Raw genomic sequence first — 12,803 nt, forward strand, 5'->3', positions numbered from 1 at the left:
CATAACAAAACTCTACCTTTTAGGGATAAATCCCTCAAAAGCCAGTGATTCAGCTTTGCTTTAGTTTTCTGGAGAATGGGATCAAAATTTATCTTACATCTAGAATTTTGGTCTTTCGAAATGACAATCCCCAAATATGTCACAGACTCCTTTACTGGGATATTAGCAATTTGTTGTAATTGACAGTCTTTAACAGATAACAGTTCACATTTGTTAATGTTTAAGTAAAGGCCTGAAGCTTTAGAAAAGGCATCTACTACTTTGAGAGCTGCTGAGACTTGATGTTGATCTTTTAGGAACAGTGCAGTATCGTCTGCTAACTGGGATATTATAATTTCCCTACCAGCAATAGATATACCTTTTAATTGGCTTGTCTTAATATGAATATTCATAAGCTGAGTGCAAAACAAGAAGAGATAAGGGGAGATGGGACAACCTTGCCTTATACCACGGTTTAAATTAAATCTAGATGATGAACCACATTTAAGTTTAATAGAACAGTTTGCGTTCCTATACATTGTTTGTATAGCATTACAAAAAAAATCTCCAAAGCCAAATTTTTCTAAAGACCTAAAAATAAAAGCATGCTCCACCGTATCGAAGGCTTTATAGAAATCTAAGAAAAGAATAAATCCATCATCAGTACTTAAATGTGAATAGTCCAACACGTCTAGAACTAATCTTGTATTATTTGAAATATGTCTTTTCTTTAAGAAGCCAGATTGAGCCTCATCTATAAGGGGGTCCATAACTGATTTGATTCTATTTGCAAAGACTAAGGCAAATATCTTATAATCATTGTTTAAGAGAGAGATTGGTCTCCAATTATCTAATAGCAAAGGGTCTTTTTTTGGTTTTGGAATCAAGGTAATTAATCCTTGAGTTAAAGTAGGTGGAAGACATCGATTTTCTATACTCTCTATATAAACTTCTTTAAGAAATGGGGCAATAAGATCAGAAAAGGTTTTATAAAATTCAGCCGTGAGGCCGTCAACCCCAGGAGATTTGTTAATCTTAATATGTGCGATAGCATTTGAGACTTCCTCAACAGTAATTAAGCTATCACAAAGTTCTTTTTGTACAGGGTCGACAGATTTACAATTTATTCCAGAAATAGAGTTTAGAAATAAATAAGCCGAATGATCACAGAATTTGGATGAATATAAACCACTATAAAATTCTGTACAAAATTTTGATATTTTAACTTGGTCATCTGTAACATCCCCATCTATTTTGAGTTGTTCAATTGTATTATTTTTAGAATGAAATTTCTCTAGACCAAAAAAATATGCAGAGTTTTGTTCCCCTTTCTCCAACCATCGCTTTCGTGACCTAGTGAAGGCTCCTTCTGCCTTATTCTTATATAATTTGTCCAACTCCAATTGTAAAGTGGCTAACTCAGCTTGTTCATCTTCATTTGGACATGATTTTGAGGATAGGACAGCTAATCTTGAAATAATATTGTTCTCTTTAGTACGTCTTTCTATTGCCATTAAGCTACCCTGTTTTCGAAAATACTTAGCTACCTCAAATTTCAACAGCTCCCAATTACTGCAGAATTTCCTTTCTGAAAGTGCTTTATACCAATGACATAAAATAAGACTGTTAACCTTTGTTTTAATATGTTTATATTGTAGTAATGAACTATTAAGTTTCCAATATGAACTTCTACCCATGGTATGTGGAGAAGTGCTGAAATTAATAGAGATAAGAACAGCTTTATGGTCGCTGAGCGGTGAAGGAATCATATTAACAGAGACATCTGAAGATTGTATATTCGCAGACACTAACCAATAATCTATTCGAGATTGCCTGTTACCAGACTTGTTGCTCCAAGTATATGTCAACGAATCAGGAAACGTAGACCTCCATATATCAACTAAATTGAATCTCTCCATAAAACATTTAAGGTTTGTATTTTGCCAGCTTCTCTCATTGGACGACAGAATGTTCTGCACATGACAGAGAAGGCAAATATTGTCATTTCTAACATAATAAAATAAAATAATAGAATAAATTGAAATTGAGACTCAATTCTGATCAGTCCGATATATATATACATATATGAAACTGAGACTCAATTCTGATCAGTCCGATATATATATATATATATATATATATATATATATATATATATATATATATATATATACAAAAATAAGTATAATATTTTCCATATACCTTAGCAGCCCCAAGATTTATTCTATACTGTACAATACAGTGGTTCTCAACCAGTGGGCCTCAACAAACTTCTGAGGGGACCTCAAGATGACTTAAACAAAACAAACAAAAAAGATTAAAACTAGCATTAAAATAAGCTAAAAACAACTATAAAAACAAGATATTTATTAGTATTTTGTTTTTATATAATGAATATGCTTCGGGTGGGGGCTTTAAATGTTGTTGTTGTGGACAATGAAGGGGCCATAAAGTCAAAAGGTTGAGATCGAGATCCACTGTTGTAGAACAATGCATTGCTCCTTCATGTATCACCCTGGATGTTCTTTGTGTGCATCACTTTCTGGGTCAGTCTGTAATGACTGTAGTGCCACTGCATAATGAAGCCAACCATTGGTCAGATACAAGTATTGTTGTATACAACTGTATATTGTATATTGTATAGTTGTGTTCTAGCCATAGACTGTAAAAAATAGGTTCTAGCCTACTTTAGTCACTTTGTTTTCGCCGGGTTTGATGGTGTTAACTTATTAATAGTAAAACTATTTATGTATGTATCTATCTGCTAAAAAGACAATTAGGAAGTTAATAACGAATGCCACTCTGAAAACTGTTTAAGAAAAACATTGTCTCTGTCCTGGGTTGCTACCATAATCACATGCTGGTTTTGCCTAGAAAAGGACACGTCAGACACGTAACACAGAAACACGGTAGAGCTCTCTTCATTGGCCTAATTATGCTTTATTTTGATTGGTTCCGCTGACCTAGGAGTACACGTGAGCGACAGCTCACTTTGGCCAATAGAAGCACTGTCAACACATTTAAATCCCGCCTTCTCTTTCCTCTAAAAGGCTAGACGTTATGTCAGTCTATTTATATAATTCTCATTGGTTACTTTACGGAATGAGGCGGTACATTATTTGTTGTTGTTTTAGTGGGAGAAGTGGACCAGTCGACATCTTCAACATAGAAGGCGATTTAAAATATAAAGTTATTGATTTTTGGAGAGCAACATAATTACTGCGCTGATACGGGCATCTGATCTTTGTCTAAGCGGGGAAGACGGGCGTTACATTTGACTTCTTCCTGAATCTATCAGTAGCCGTCCAAGGTATGTTTTGTGTGTTTACCGCAATGATCAATCCACTCAGTTTAATGTGGATAAGTTTCATGGTGGAAACGGTCGTGGATTTGTGGTGGACCAAAGTTTCAGACACCAACCTCGCGGTTACCCGCATTAAGTTCACTTTGTTCCCTGATCAAGGACGGAATAGCAGGTCTTATCATATCATGTGAGCTCGCGGCCTTACGTCATCAGCAGTTGTTATGGGCGCAGTTATCTCACAGTATCATGTACTTTCTGACGGCAGAAGATTGTTATTGTTTATGAGTGTTAATAGTGAGTGTTTCAGGAGCGGCCAGTACTATGGAGGACATGTTTTCGCATTGCAGCACTCCATGTGGCAGCTCGTCTTTTTCGCAACACCATCAAGAATCACAACTAAACAAGCGTGTGGGCTTCTTATTATTACATAATACTACGGTAGTGAATAATAACTACCATATGCATATGCATATGCCATGGTATTTACACGAGTAAGCACATGCAATTACCATGGTGCAAGTCCAAAAAATTTAGTAAACATATTGTAATGTTTGTGAGAAATATAGTGCAAGGCTAACTGTAGTGCTCAGTAAAATGAAGCTATTTAGAGCACAGAAAAAAGACACCCACAGGTCAGAGTCATTTTTGGCATACATGACCATCTGCTACAGTATTGGATGCGTTTTCTGGCATTTTCTTTTGCACACTCAGCTATTCAGACATAAATAGGAATGCAAAAATGTCAAATCCGAGTATTTAAGTTCTGTTATAATTGATGGGTGTGCATGTCTGTATTATGTGATGTTCCTCTCCAGGGCACAAGTGGATGGTTGAGTGAATATAAACATAACAAACTAGTCTGCCTAGTTCCACAGTAATAAAACATTCTGAAGCATTTTCCACAACCTTCAGTGAAACGGCAGAACATTCCGTAAAGTTACGGACGATGAACTAATGCAGACAATGTGTAACTTTGACTTTTCTATGTTATAGTTCTTTATAGTTAGTTGTCATTAACATGTTTTATTTTTATTAAAGTCAACATGAAATGGAAGTTACAATAGTCTTTCCTTTACTATTATGATGCACATCCATGTAAAACGGCTTCTCGAACAAGAAAAAATGTAGGGCGGGACTTGATTTTGTCCGTTGGGAATTGATTGGATCGTTGGATGGTTGTGGTTTACTTTTTCTGTAATGTCATGTGAGTGACAGGTTTGTCCCGCCCTTGCGCCAATGAACACGTCATCAGTGAAGAAAAGAGAAGTTTCTGCAATTGGGAGGAGAATTATTTTGATTAAAGATTATGATGGGAATGGAATTTAAAAAAAATAATGTGCATGGATATATAATTTAATCATTAATAAATAATGCAATATTTAATTAACAAGATTTGTCCATTTTTATTTCATGGTGACTTTAAAAAAATCTAGCTATTGTATTGTGTTAGGATTGTAGAAAATGTACACATGGTTTGAATTTTAACATATGGCAGAAGTATATGTGAACAACATCTGGACTGAGGGCAAAGGAGAGGAAGAGCCCATGGTGGGGTGGCAGAAGAATGACCAGAGCATTTGAAGATAAACAATCTGTTACATCTAGTGTATATGATTGACAGATTCAGAGAATAAATATGCTTTATTAATGATCATATGCAGATCTGACAGTGTGTTTATTTCTGCCCATGTTTGAATGACAATAACTAATCAGGCACATGAATTAATGCATCAAATGAGGAAGCCTGAAATGTTTTGTTAGTTATATTTTAATGTTGATGTTATTGTTCATGTGTGTTTGGCCCTCAGATGTCTAGCCAATATCAGCGAAGTGTTCCACTGGAGATCAGGAGAGCGGAGGGGGAGAGAGTCCGTGCCAAACATCCGGATAAAATTCCAGTCAGTTTCATGGTTGAAAACCATAATAAATAACAATACATTTCAGTTACATTATCAGGACGGTTCAAAGCTTTAAAGGGATACTTCACCCAAAAATGATCATTTACTCACCCTCATGTTGTTCCAAACTTGTATTTCTGTCTTCTGGTGCACAAAAGAAGAAGTTTTGAAGAATGTTGGTAACAAAACAGTTTTGGTGACCATTTACTTCCATTGTATGGACAAGAAAATACTGAGGCATTTCTTAAAATATCTTATTTTATGTTTTACAGAAGAAAGTCATGCAGGTTTGGAATGACATGAGAGATGACAGAATTTTCAACTAATATTATATTGCTCTAAAAGGAAGGTTTTTGGAGAGTTGTATATTTGTTTGTTTGTTTGTTTCCTTAGATAATTGTGGAGAGAGCTGCAAGGTCACGAGCTCCTGAACTTGACAAAAAGAAATACCTTGTTCCTTCAGACCTCACAGGTGACAGCTCTTATTTCATACATGCCCTCAACATTATACACTGCCCAGCCACAAAAAAAAGTAGCCGTTTGGATTTAAATAAGCAAATGCTTAAGAGTCAATGATTGGATAATTATTGCAGTGATTATTATGTTTCTAGTATGTTATACTGTATGTTTGGCAACTGTTCTTCTAACCCTAACCCGATTTTCATTTCTTAAACACCCATGTGAAAAACACATCATGGCCATATTTCAGGATGACAATGTCAAGATTCATCAGACTCAAATTGTGAAAGAATGGTTGGCAGTGAGCATGAAGAATCATTTTCACATATGAATTAACACCTCAGAGTCCAGAACTTAAAATAATTGAAAGTCTTTGGGATGTGCTGGAGTAAACTTTATAGAGTGCTCAACTCTTGCATTGTCAATACAAGATCTTGACCAAAAATTGATGCACCTCTTGATGGAAATAACATCACAACATTTATTTCCATCAAGAGGTGTCTTCCTACATGGTTGCTTAAGAAATGAAAAGCTACACGCTCCATCACAACTGTTGCCAAACATATAACATGCTAGAAACATAATAATCACTGCAATAATGATCCAATCGTTAACTTTTAAGCATTTCCCTATTTAAATCCAAACTGTGTATGGCATAATTTCTGTAAATTTACAGGGGAATTTACCTCAACTCATGATTGTCCATCAGCATTGCGTAATATGCCAGTAAATTAAGGCCTTTACATTTTTTTGGGACTCTTTCTGACCCTGAACTTCCCTATTCCAGTCTTCCTTCTGAGGAAGAAATGAAACCGTTTACAAATTGTTCAGTTTTGATTAGACTGACATTCTCTCCACTTTCTCTTCCAGTCGGCCAGCTCTGCTTCCTGATCAGACAGCGGGTGTCTATGAGGCCGGAAGAAGCGCTCTTCTTTTTCGTAAAAAACTCCCTCCCTCCATCCAGCTCCCCGCTGTCTGCAGTGTATGAGGTAACTCAAGCACCCCTCTTCACTAGTGCCGAGTTAGAAACTCAACTTTATTAGCAAAGGGTGTTCATTGCAGCAAGGATGAGTTTGAAGCTGGATCTTGTGCAGCAGTAAACTGTTAATAAACAATAAATCAGCAACACTCAGGAGATCAAGATAACACGCAGGAGAAACACAACACTACACTGTTAAAAATGATTGTAATTTTAACGGTATAAGACTACAGTGAAAAACTGTTAATTGGTACTATATACGGTAAATAACTGTGATAGATCTAATGGTACATTTAATGTAATTTTACTGTAAAATACCGTTAAATTTACAGTTTTTGAAAGTGAAAAAGAACAACTCATTGTATAATTTACAGTGAAAAAACGTAAATTGACATTCCCACAATTCCCTGCGAGACACTTCACATTTGATGTATTTTTGTTGAAATAACTGTTTCTTCATAGTTTTCTTCGTTTTTTCTAATCAGTTATGTACATTAGGGTTTTATGTTACATTTAATGTTGTTAAATTAATGTTTATTGCATTTTTAAAATTTCATGTGTGTTTAATGTTTGTGTGAATGACACTGTGCAGCTTCTATAGTATTAATTTTCTTGTGGAAGAGCTGCTTGTGATGAGCTTTGATTGATCATGTGACTATCATCACTGCTGTGATTGGTGGTTATCAGTGTATTATGGTACAAAACAGATATTAATACTTCAATAGGACGGTAAATTCACATTATATCAGATAATAAAATACGGTTTATTACTGTAAATTTTAAGTTAGGCTAAGTCTGTAAAACCAATAACGGGTTGCTACCGTATTTTTGATGGTAAAGTTCTGGCAACCACAGCTGCCGTTTTTTTACCATAAAAATCACGGTTACATTTTTTACAGTGTAAGCACAGACGGGAACAGACAACTGAGCACACAAACTGAGGGCTATAAATACACAGGGAAAACAAAAGGAACTAAATCACATCTGTGTGATACTGGAACAACTAAACGGAACATAATCCTGACCTTCATAAAATTCTAAATATATTTCTTTAAAATCATATAATGGCCTTTAATATATAATGTTCTTTTTTATTTGGTACATGATTATTAAAGTCATGAATAATAAAAAAAAGCTAAAAAAGGCAATAATAGTTAAATATATATATATATATATATATATATATATATACAGTGCAATGCATAAGTGAATAGACCCATGCTAAAGTTGACTAAAAAGAGGAATAAAAAATCATATTTTGGAAATTGAACTTAATGCCTTAATTTAAAAAATTAGGAAAAATCCAACCTTTAAGGACACCAATTTTCTTTGTGAATGAATAATGTATCGTAAATAAATAAATGTTCTTCCTTAAAATACATGGTGCATAAGTGAGTACACCCCTATGTTAAATTCCCATAGAGGCAGGCAGATTTTTATTTTTAAGTATTTAAAAAAAAAAAAATTTAGGATACTATGCATCCTGATAAAGTTCCCTTGGCCTTTGGAATTAAAATAGCCCCACATCATCACATAGCCTTCACCATACCTAGAGATTGGCATGGGATACTTTCCATAAGATCATCTCTCAATGCAAATCAAACTAGATTTTAGGCTAACTGAAATAAAATCATGCCAATCTCTAGGTTTGGTGAAGGCTATGTGATGATGTGGGGCTATTTTAATTCCAAAGGCCAAGGGAACTTTATCAGGATGCATAGTATCCTAAAAAAAAAATTAAAAAAATACTTAAAAATAAAAATCTGCCTGCCTCTATGGGAATTTAACATAGGGGTGTACTCACTTATGCACCATGTATTTTAAGGAAGAACATTTATTTATTTACGATACATTATTCATTCACAAAGAAAATTGGTGTCCTTAAAGGTTGGATTTTTCCTAATTTTTTAAATTAAGGCATTAAATTCAATTTCCAAAATATGATTTTTTATTCCTCTTTTTAGTCAACTTTAGCATGGGTGTATTCACTTATGCATTGCACTGTATATATATATATATATATATATATATATATATATATATATATATATATATATGTATATGTATATGTATGTACAGTGAGGAAAATAAGTATTTGAACACCCTGCTATTTTGCAAGTTCTCCCACTTCGAAATCATGGAGGGGTCTGAAATTGTCATCGTAGGTGCATGTCCACTGTGAGAGACATAATCTAAAAAAAAAAAATCCAGAAATCACAATATATGATTTTTTAACTATTTATTTGTATGATACAGCTGCAAATAAGTATTTGAACACCTGTCTATCAGCTAGAATTCTGACCCTCAAAGACCTGTTAGTCTGCCTTTAAAATGTCCACCTCCACTCCATTTATTATCCTAAATTAGATGCACCTGTTTGAGGTTGTTAGCTGCATAAAGACGCCTGTCCACCCCATACAATCAGTAAGAATCCAACTACTAACATGGCCAAGACCAAAGAGCTGTCCAAAGACACTAGAGACAAAATTGTACACCTCCACAAGGCTGGAAAGGGCTACGGGGAAATTGCCAAGCAGCTTGGTGAAAAAAGGTCCACTGTTGGAGCAATCATTAGAAAATGGAAGAAGCTAAACATGACTGTCAATCTCCCTCGGACTGGGGCTCCATGCAAGATCTCACCTCGTGGGGTCTCAATGATCCTAAGAAAGGTGAGAAATCAGCCCAGAACTACACGGGAGGAGCTGGTCAATGACCTGAAAAGAGCTGGGACCACCGTTTCCAAGGTTACTGTTGGTAATACACTAAGACGTCATGGTTTGAAATCATGCATGGCACGGAAGGTTCCCCTGCTTAAACCAGCACATGTCAAGGCCCGTCTTAAGTTTGCCAATGACCATTTGGATGATCCAGGGAGAAAGTCATGTGGTCAGATGAGACCAAAATATAACTTTTTGGTCATAATTCCACAAAACGTGTTTGGAGGAAGAAGAATGATGAGTACCATCCCAAGAACACCATCCCTACTGTGAAGCATGGGGGTGGTAGCATCATGCTTTGGGGGTGTTTTTCTGCACATGGGACAGGGCGACTGCACTGTATTAAGGAGAGGATGACCGGGGCCATGTATTGCGAGATTTTGGGGAACAACCTCCTTCCCTCAGTTAGAGCATTGAAGATGGGTCGAGGCTGGGTCTTCCAACATGACAATGACCCGAAGCACACAGCCAGGATAACCAAGGAGTGGCTCTGTAAGAAGCATATCAAGGTTCTGGCGTGGCCTAGCCAGTCTCCAGACCTAAACCCAATAGAGAATCTTTGGAGGGAGCTCAAACTCCGTGTTTCTCAGCGACAGCCCAGAAACCTGACTGATCTAGAGAAGATCTGTGTGGAGGAGTGGGCCAAAATCCCTCCTGCAGTGTGTGCAAACCTGGTGAAAAACTACAGGAAACGTTTGACCTCTGTAATTGCAAACAAAGGCTACTGTACCAAATATTAACATTGATTTTCTCAGGTGTTCAAATACTTATTTGCAGCTGTATCATACAAATAAATAGTTAAAAAATCATACATTGTGATTTCTGGATTTTTTTTTTTCGATTATGTCTCTCACAGTGGACATGCACCTACGATGACAATTTCAGACCCCTCCATGATTTCTAAGTGGGAGAACTTGCAAAATAGCAGGGTGTTCAAATACTTATTTTCCTCACTGTATATACACTCACCTAAAGGATTATTAGGAACACCTGTTCAATTTCTCATTAATGCAATTATCTAATCAACCAATCACATGGCAGTTCAATGCATTTAGGGGTGTGGTCCTGGTCAAGACAATCTCCTGAACTCCAAACTGAATGTCAGAATGGGAAAGAAAGGTGATTTAAGCAATTTTGAGCGTGGCATGGTTGTTGGTGCCAGACGGGCCGGTCTGAGTATTTCACAATCTGCTCAGTTACTGGGATTTTCACCCACAACCATTTCTAGGGTTTACAAAGAATGGTGTGAAAAGGGAAAAACATCCAGTATGCGGCAGTCCTGTGGGCGAAAATGCCTTGTTGATGCTAGAGGTCAGAGGAGAATGGGCCGACTGATTCAAGCTGATAGAAGAGCAACTTTGACTGAAATAACCACTCGTTTCAACCGAGGTATGCAGCAAAGCATTTGTGAAGCCACAACACGCACGACCTTGAGGCGGATGGGCTACAACAGCAGAAGACCCCACCGGGTACCACTCATCTCCACTACAAATAGGAAAAAGAGGCTACAATTTGCACGAGCTCACCAAAATTGGACAGTTGAAGACGGAAAAATGTTGCCTGGTCTGATGAGTCTCGATTTCTGTTGAGACATTCAGATGGTAGAGTCAGAATTTGGCGTAAACAGAATGAGAACATGGATCCATCATGCCTTGTTACCACTGTGCAGGCTGGTGGTGGTGGTGTAATGGTGTGGGGGATGTTTTCTTGGCACACTTTAGGCCCCTTAGTGCCAATTGGGCATCGTTTAAATGCCACAGCCTACCTGAGCATTGTTTCTGACCATGTCCATCCCTTTATGACCACCATGTACCCATCCTCTGATGGCTACTTCCAGCAGGATAATGCACCATGTCACAAAGCTCGAATCATTTCAAATTGGTTTCTTGAACATGACAATGAGTTCACTGTACTAAAATGGCCCCCACAGTCACCAGATCTCAACCCAATAGAGCATCTTTGGGATGTGGTGGAACGGGAGCTTCGTGCCCTGGATGTGCATCCCACAAATCTCCATCAACTGCAAGATGCTATCCTATCAATATGGGCCAACATTTCTAAAGAATGCTTTCAGCACCTTGTTGAATCAATGCCACGTAGAATTAAGGCAGTTCTGAAGGCGAAAGGGGGTCAAACACAGTATTAGTATGGTGTTCCTAATAATCCTTTAGGTGAGTGTATATTTAACTATTATTGCCTTTTTTAGCTTTTTTTTCTAATGCTCACCAAGGCTGCATTTATTTAATCAAAAATAAAGTGAAACAGTAATATGCTGAAATATTATTACAATAAAAATATCAATAATATGTTTTCTGTCTTAATATATTTAATATATTTTAAAATGTATAGATTTTTTACATTTTCAGCATCATTACTCCAGTCTTCAGTGTCTCATGATCCATCAGAAATCATTCTAATATGCTGACTTGCTGCTCAAGAAACAGTTCTTACTATTATCAATGTTGATTTAAAAAAAAAAAACAGTTTTTGTAACTGTATGATCCATTTAATGTGTCACTGCTGAATAAAAGTATACATTTCTTTAAATATAAATCTTATTGACCCTAAACTTTTGAACTGTGGTCTATATACACACACTTTTTACTATTGCAATTTTAATCATAAACTAATAGAATTAAAAAATATGATTTCTGATCTAAATTGACCAGCTCTGTCTGTTTTTAGGAACACCAGGAGGAAGACCTGTTCCTGTACATGACATACAGTAATGAGAGTGTTTACGGTGCTTGAGATGGAGGAAGAAAGAAGAGAGAGAAAGATGATACATTATTTTACCACTATTATCCCACATTCAATACATTGTACCTACAGGGGGCATTGTTCATAATGGGGACTAAAGGGTGCTGTTTGCATTTATCAGTATTTGGGGGGAAACTATATGTTTCTTTAAACAGATTCTTGGCAATAAAGTATTGGAACTTGAGAACTGAGAGACACTAAAGAGAAAGAGGGGAAAATAGAAAGTCAAAACAGAGATAAACTTCGAACACAGTAGTAGAGTAAGCAAGTATTGATTTATCTTTCTCTCCCAGGAGCGCATCATTTGTATGTAATGAAAATAGGTTTTTGTTCTTGTTTTTCTTTTTTTGTAAAGTATTATCAATAACTTTTGTGCATATAAAACAAATCTTTAAAATATTTTAGCCTCTTTCTTGTCTATGAGTCTGTGCATAATGTTTGAAGCATTTGTTTTAGTACAGATTTCATTCATTCTTGTCCACTATTTATCCTATTCAGCATTTTTTAGACATTTTTAACATTTAACACTTAAACTTAGAAGGTTTAAAGAGACGCTAGCGACTCGGGTTTGATATGTTTGAATTTCTTTTCCATTAGGATGAGACATGATTAGTGGATTGATTCAATCTGACAGTACGAAAAAGAGAGAAGTGAGGGATATCGTGGCAACTTGCCGGAGTGTAATGAGGAACTTGCGGGAAAACAAA

At 36.2% G+C, this 12,803-nt stretch overlaps 1 protein-coding gene across 1 annotated transcript; it reads left to right on the forward strand.

Annotated features, from left to right (window-relative positions):
* The first annotated feature begins 3,076 nt into the window (after positions 1–3,076).
* On the forward strand, positions 3,077–12,495 carry LOC311067028 (gamma-aminobutyric acid receptor-associated protein-like 1). The gene is made up of 5 exons (XM_084088562.1): positions 3,077–3,289; positions 5,092–5,181; positions 5,575–5,653; positions 6,511–6,629; positions 12,022–12,495. Exons 2-5 carry the CDS (start codon positions 5,092–5,094, stop codon positions 12,085–12,087), a joined length of 354 nt encoding a protein of 117 aa, XP_083944688.1. The 5' UTR covers positions 3,077–3,289; the 3' UTR covers positions 12,088–12,495.
* The last annotated feature ends 308 nt before the right edge of the window (positions 12,496–12,803 follow it).

This window comes from Abramis brama (genome assembly GCF_963993115.1).
Source record: "Abramis brama genome assembly, chromosome: 17".
Lineage (NCBI taxonomy): Eukaryota > Metazoa > Chordata > Actinopteri > Cypriniformes > Leuciscidae > Abramis > Abramis brama.

Excerpts from the sequence above, each read along its gene's own strand:
- LOC311067028 (XM_084088562.1), top strand. The coding sequence starts at position 5,092 with ATGTCTAGCCAATATCAGCGAAGTGTTCCACTGGAGATCAGGAGAGCG. Across the intron at positions 5,182-5,574 it reads AACATCCGGATAAAATTCCA|ATAATTGTGGAGAGAGCTGC; the intron begins GTCAGTTTCATG and ends TTGTTTCCTTAG. Across the intron at positions 5,654-6,510 it reads TGTTCCTTCAGACCTCACAG|TCGGCCAGCTCTGCTTCCTG; the intron begins GTGACAGCTCTT and ends TTTCTCTTCCAG.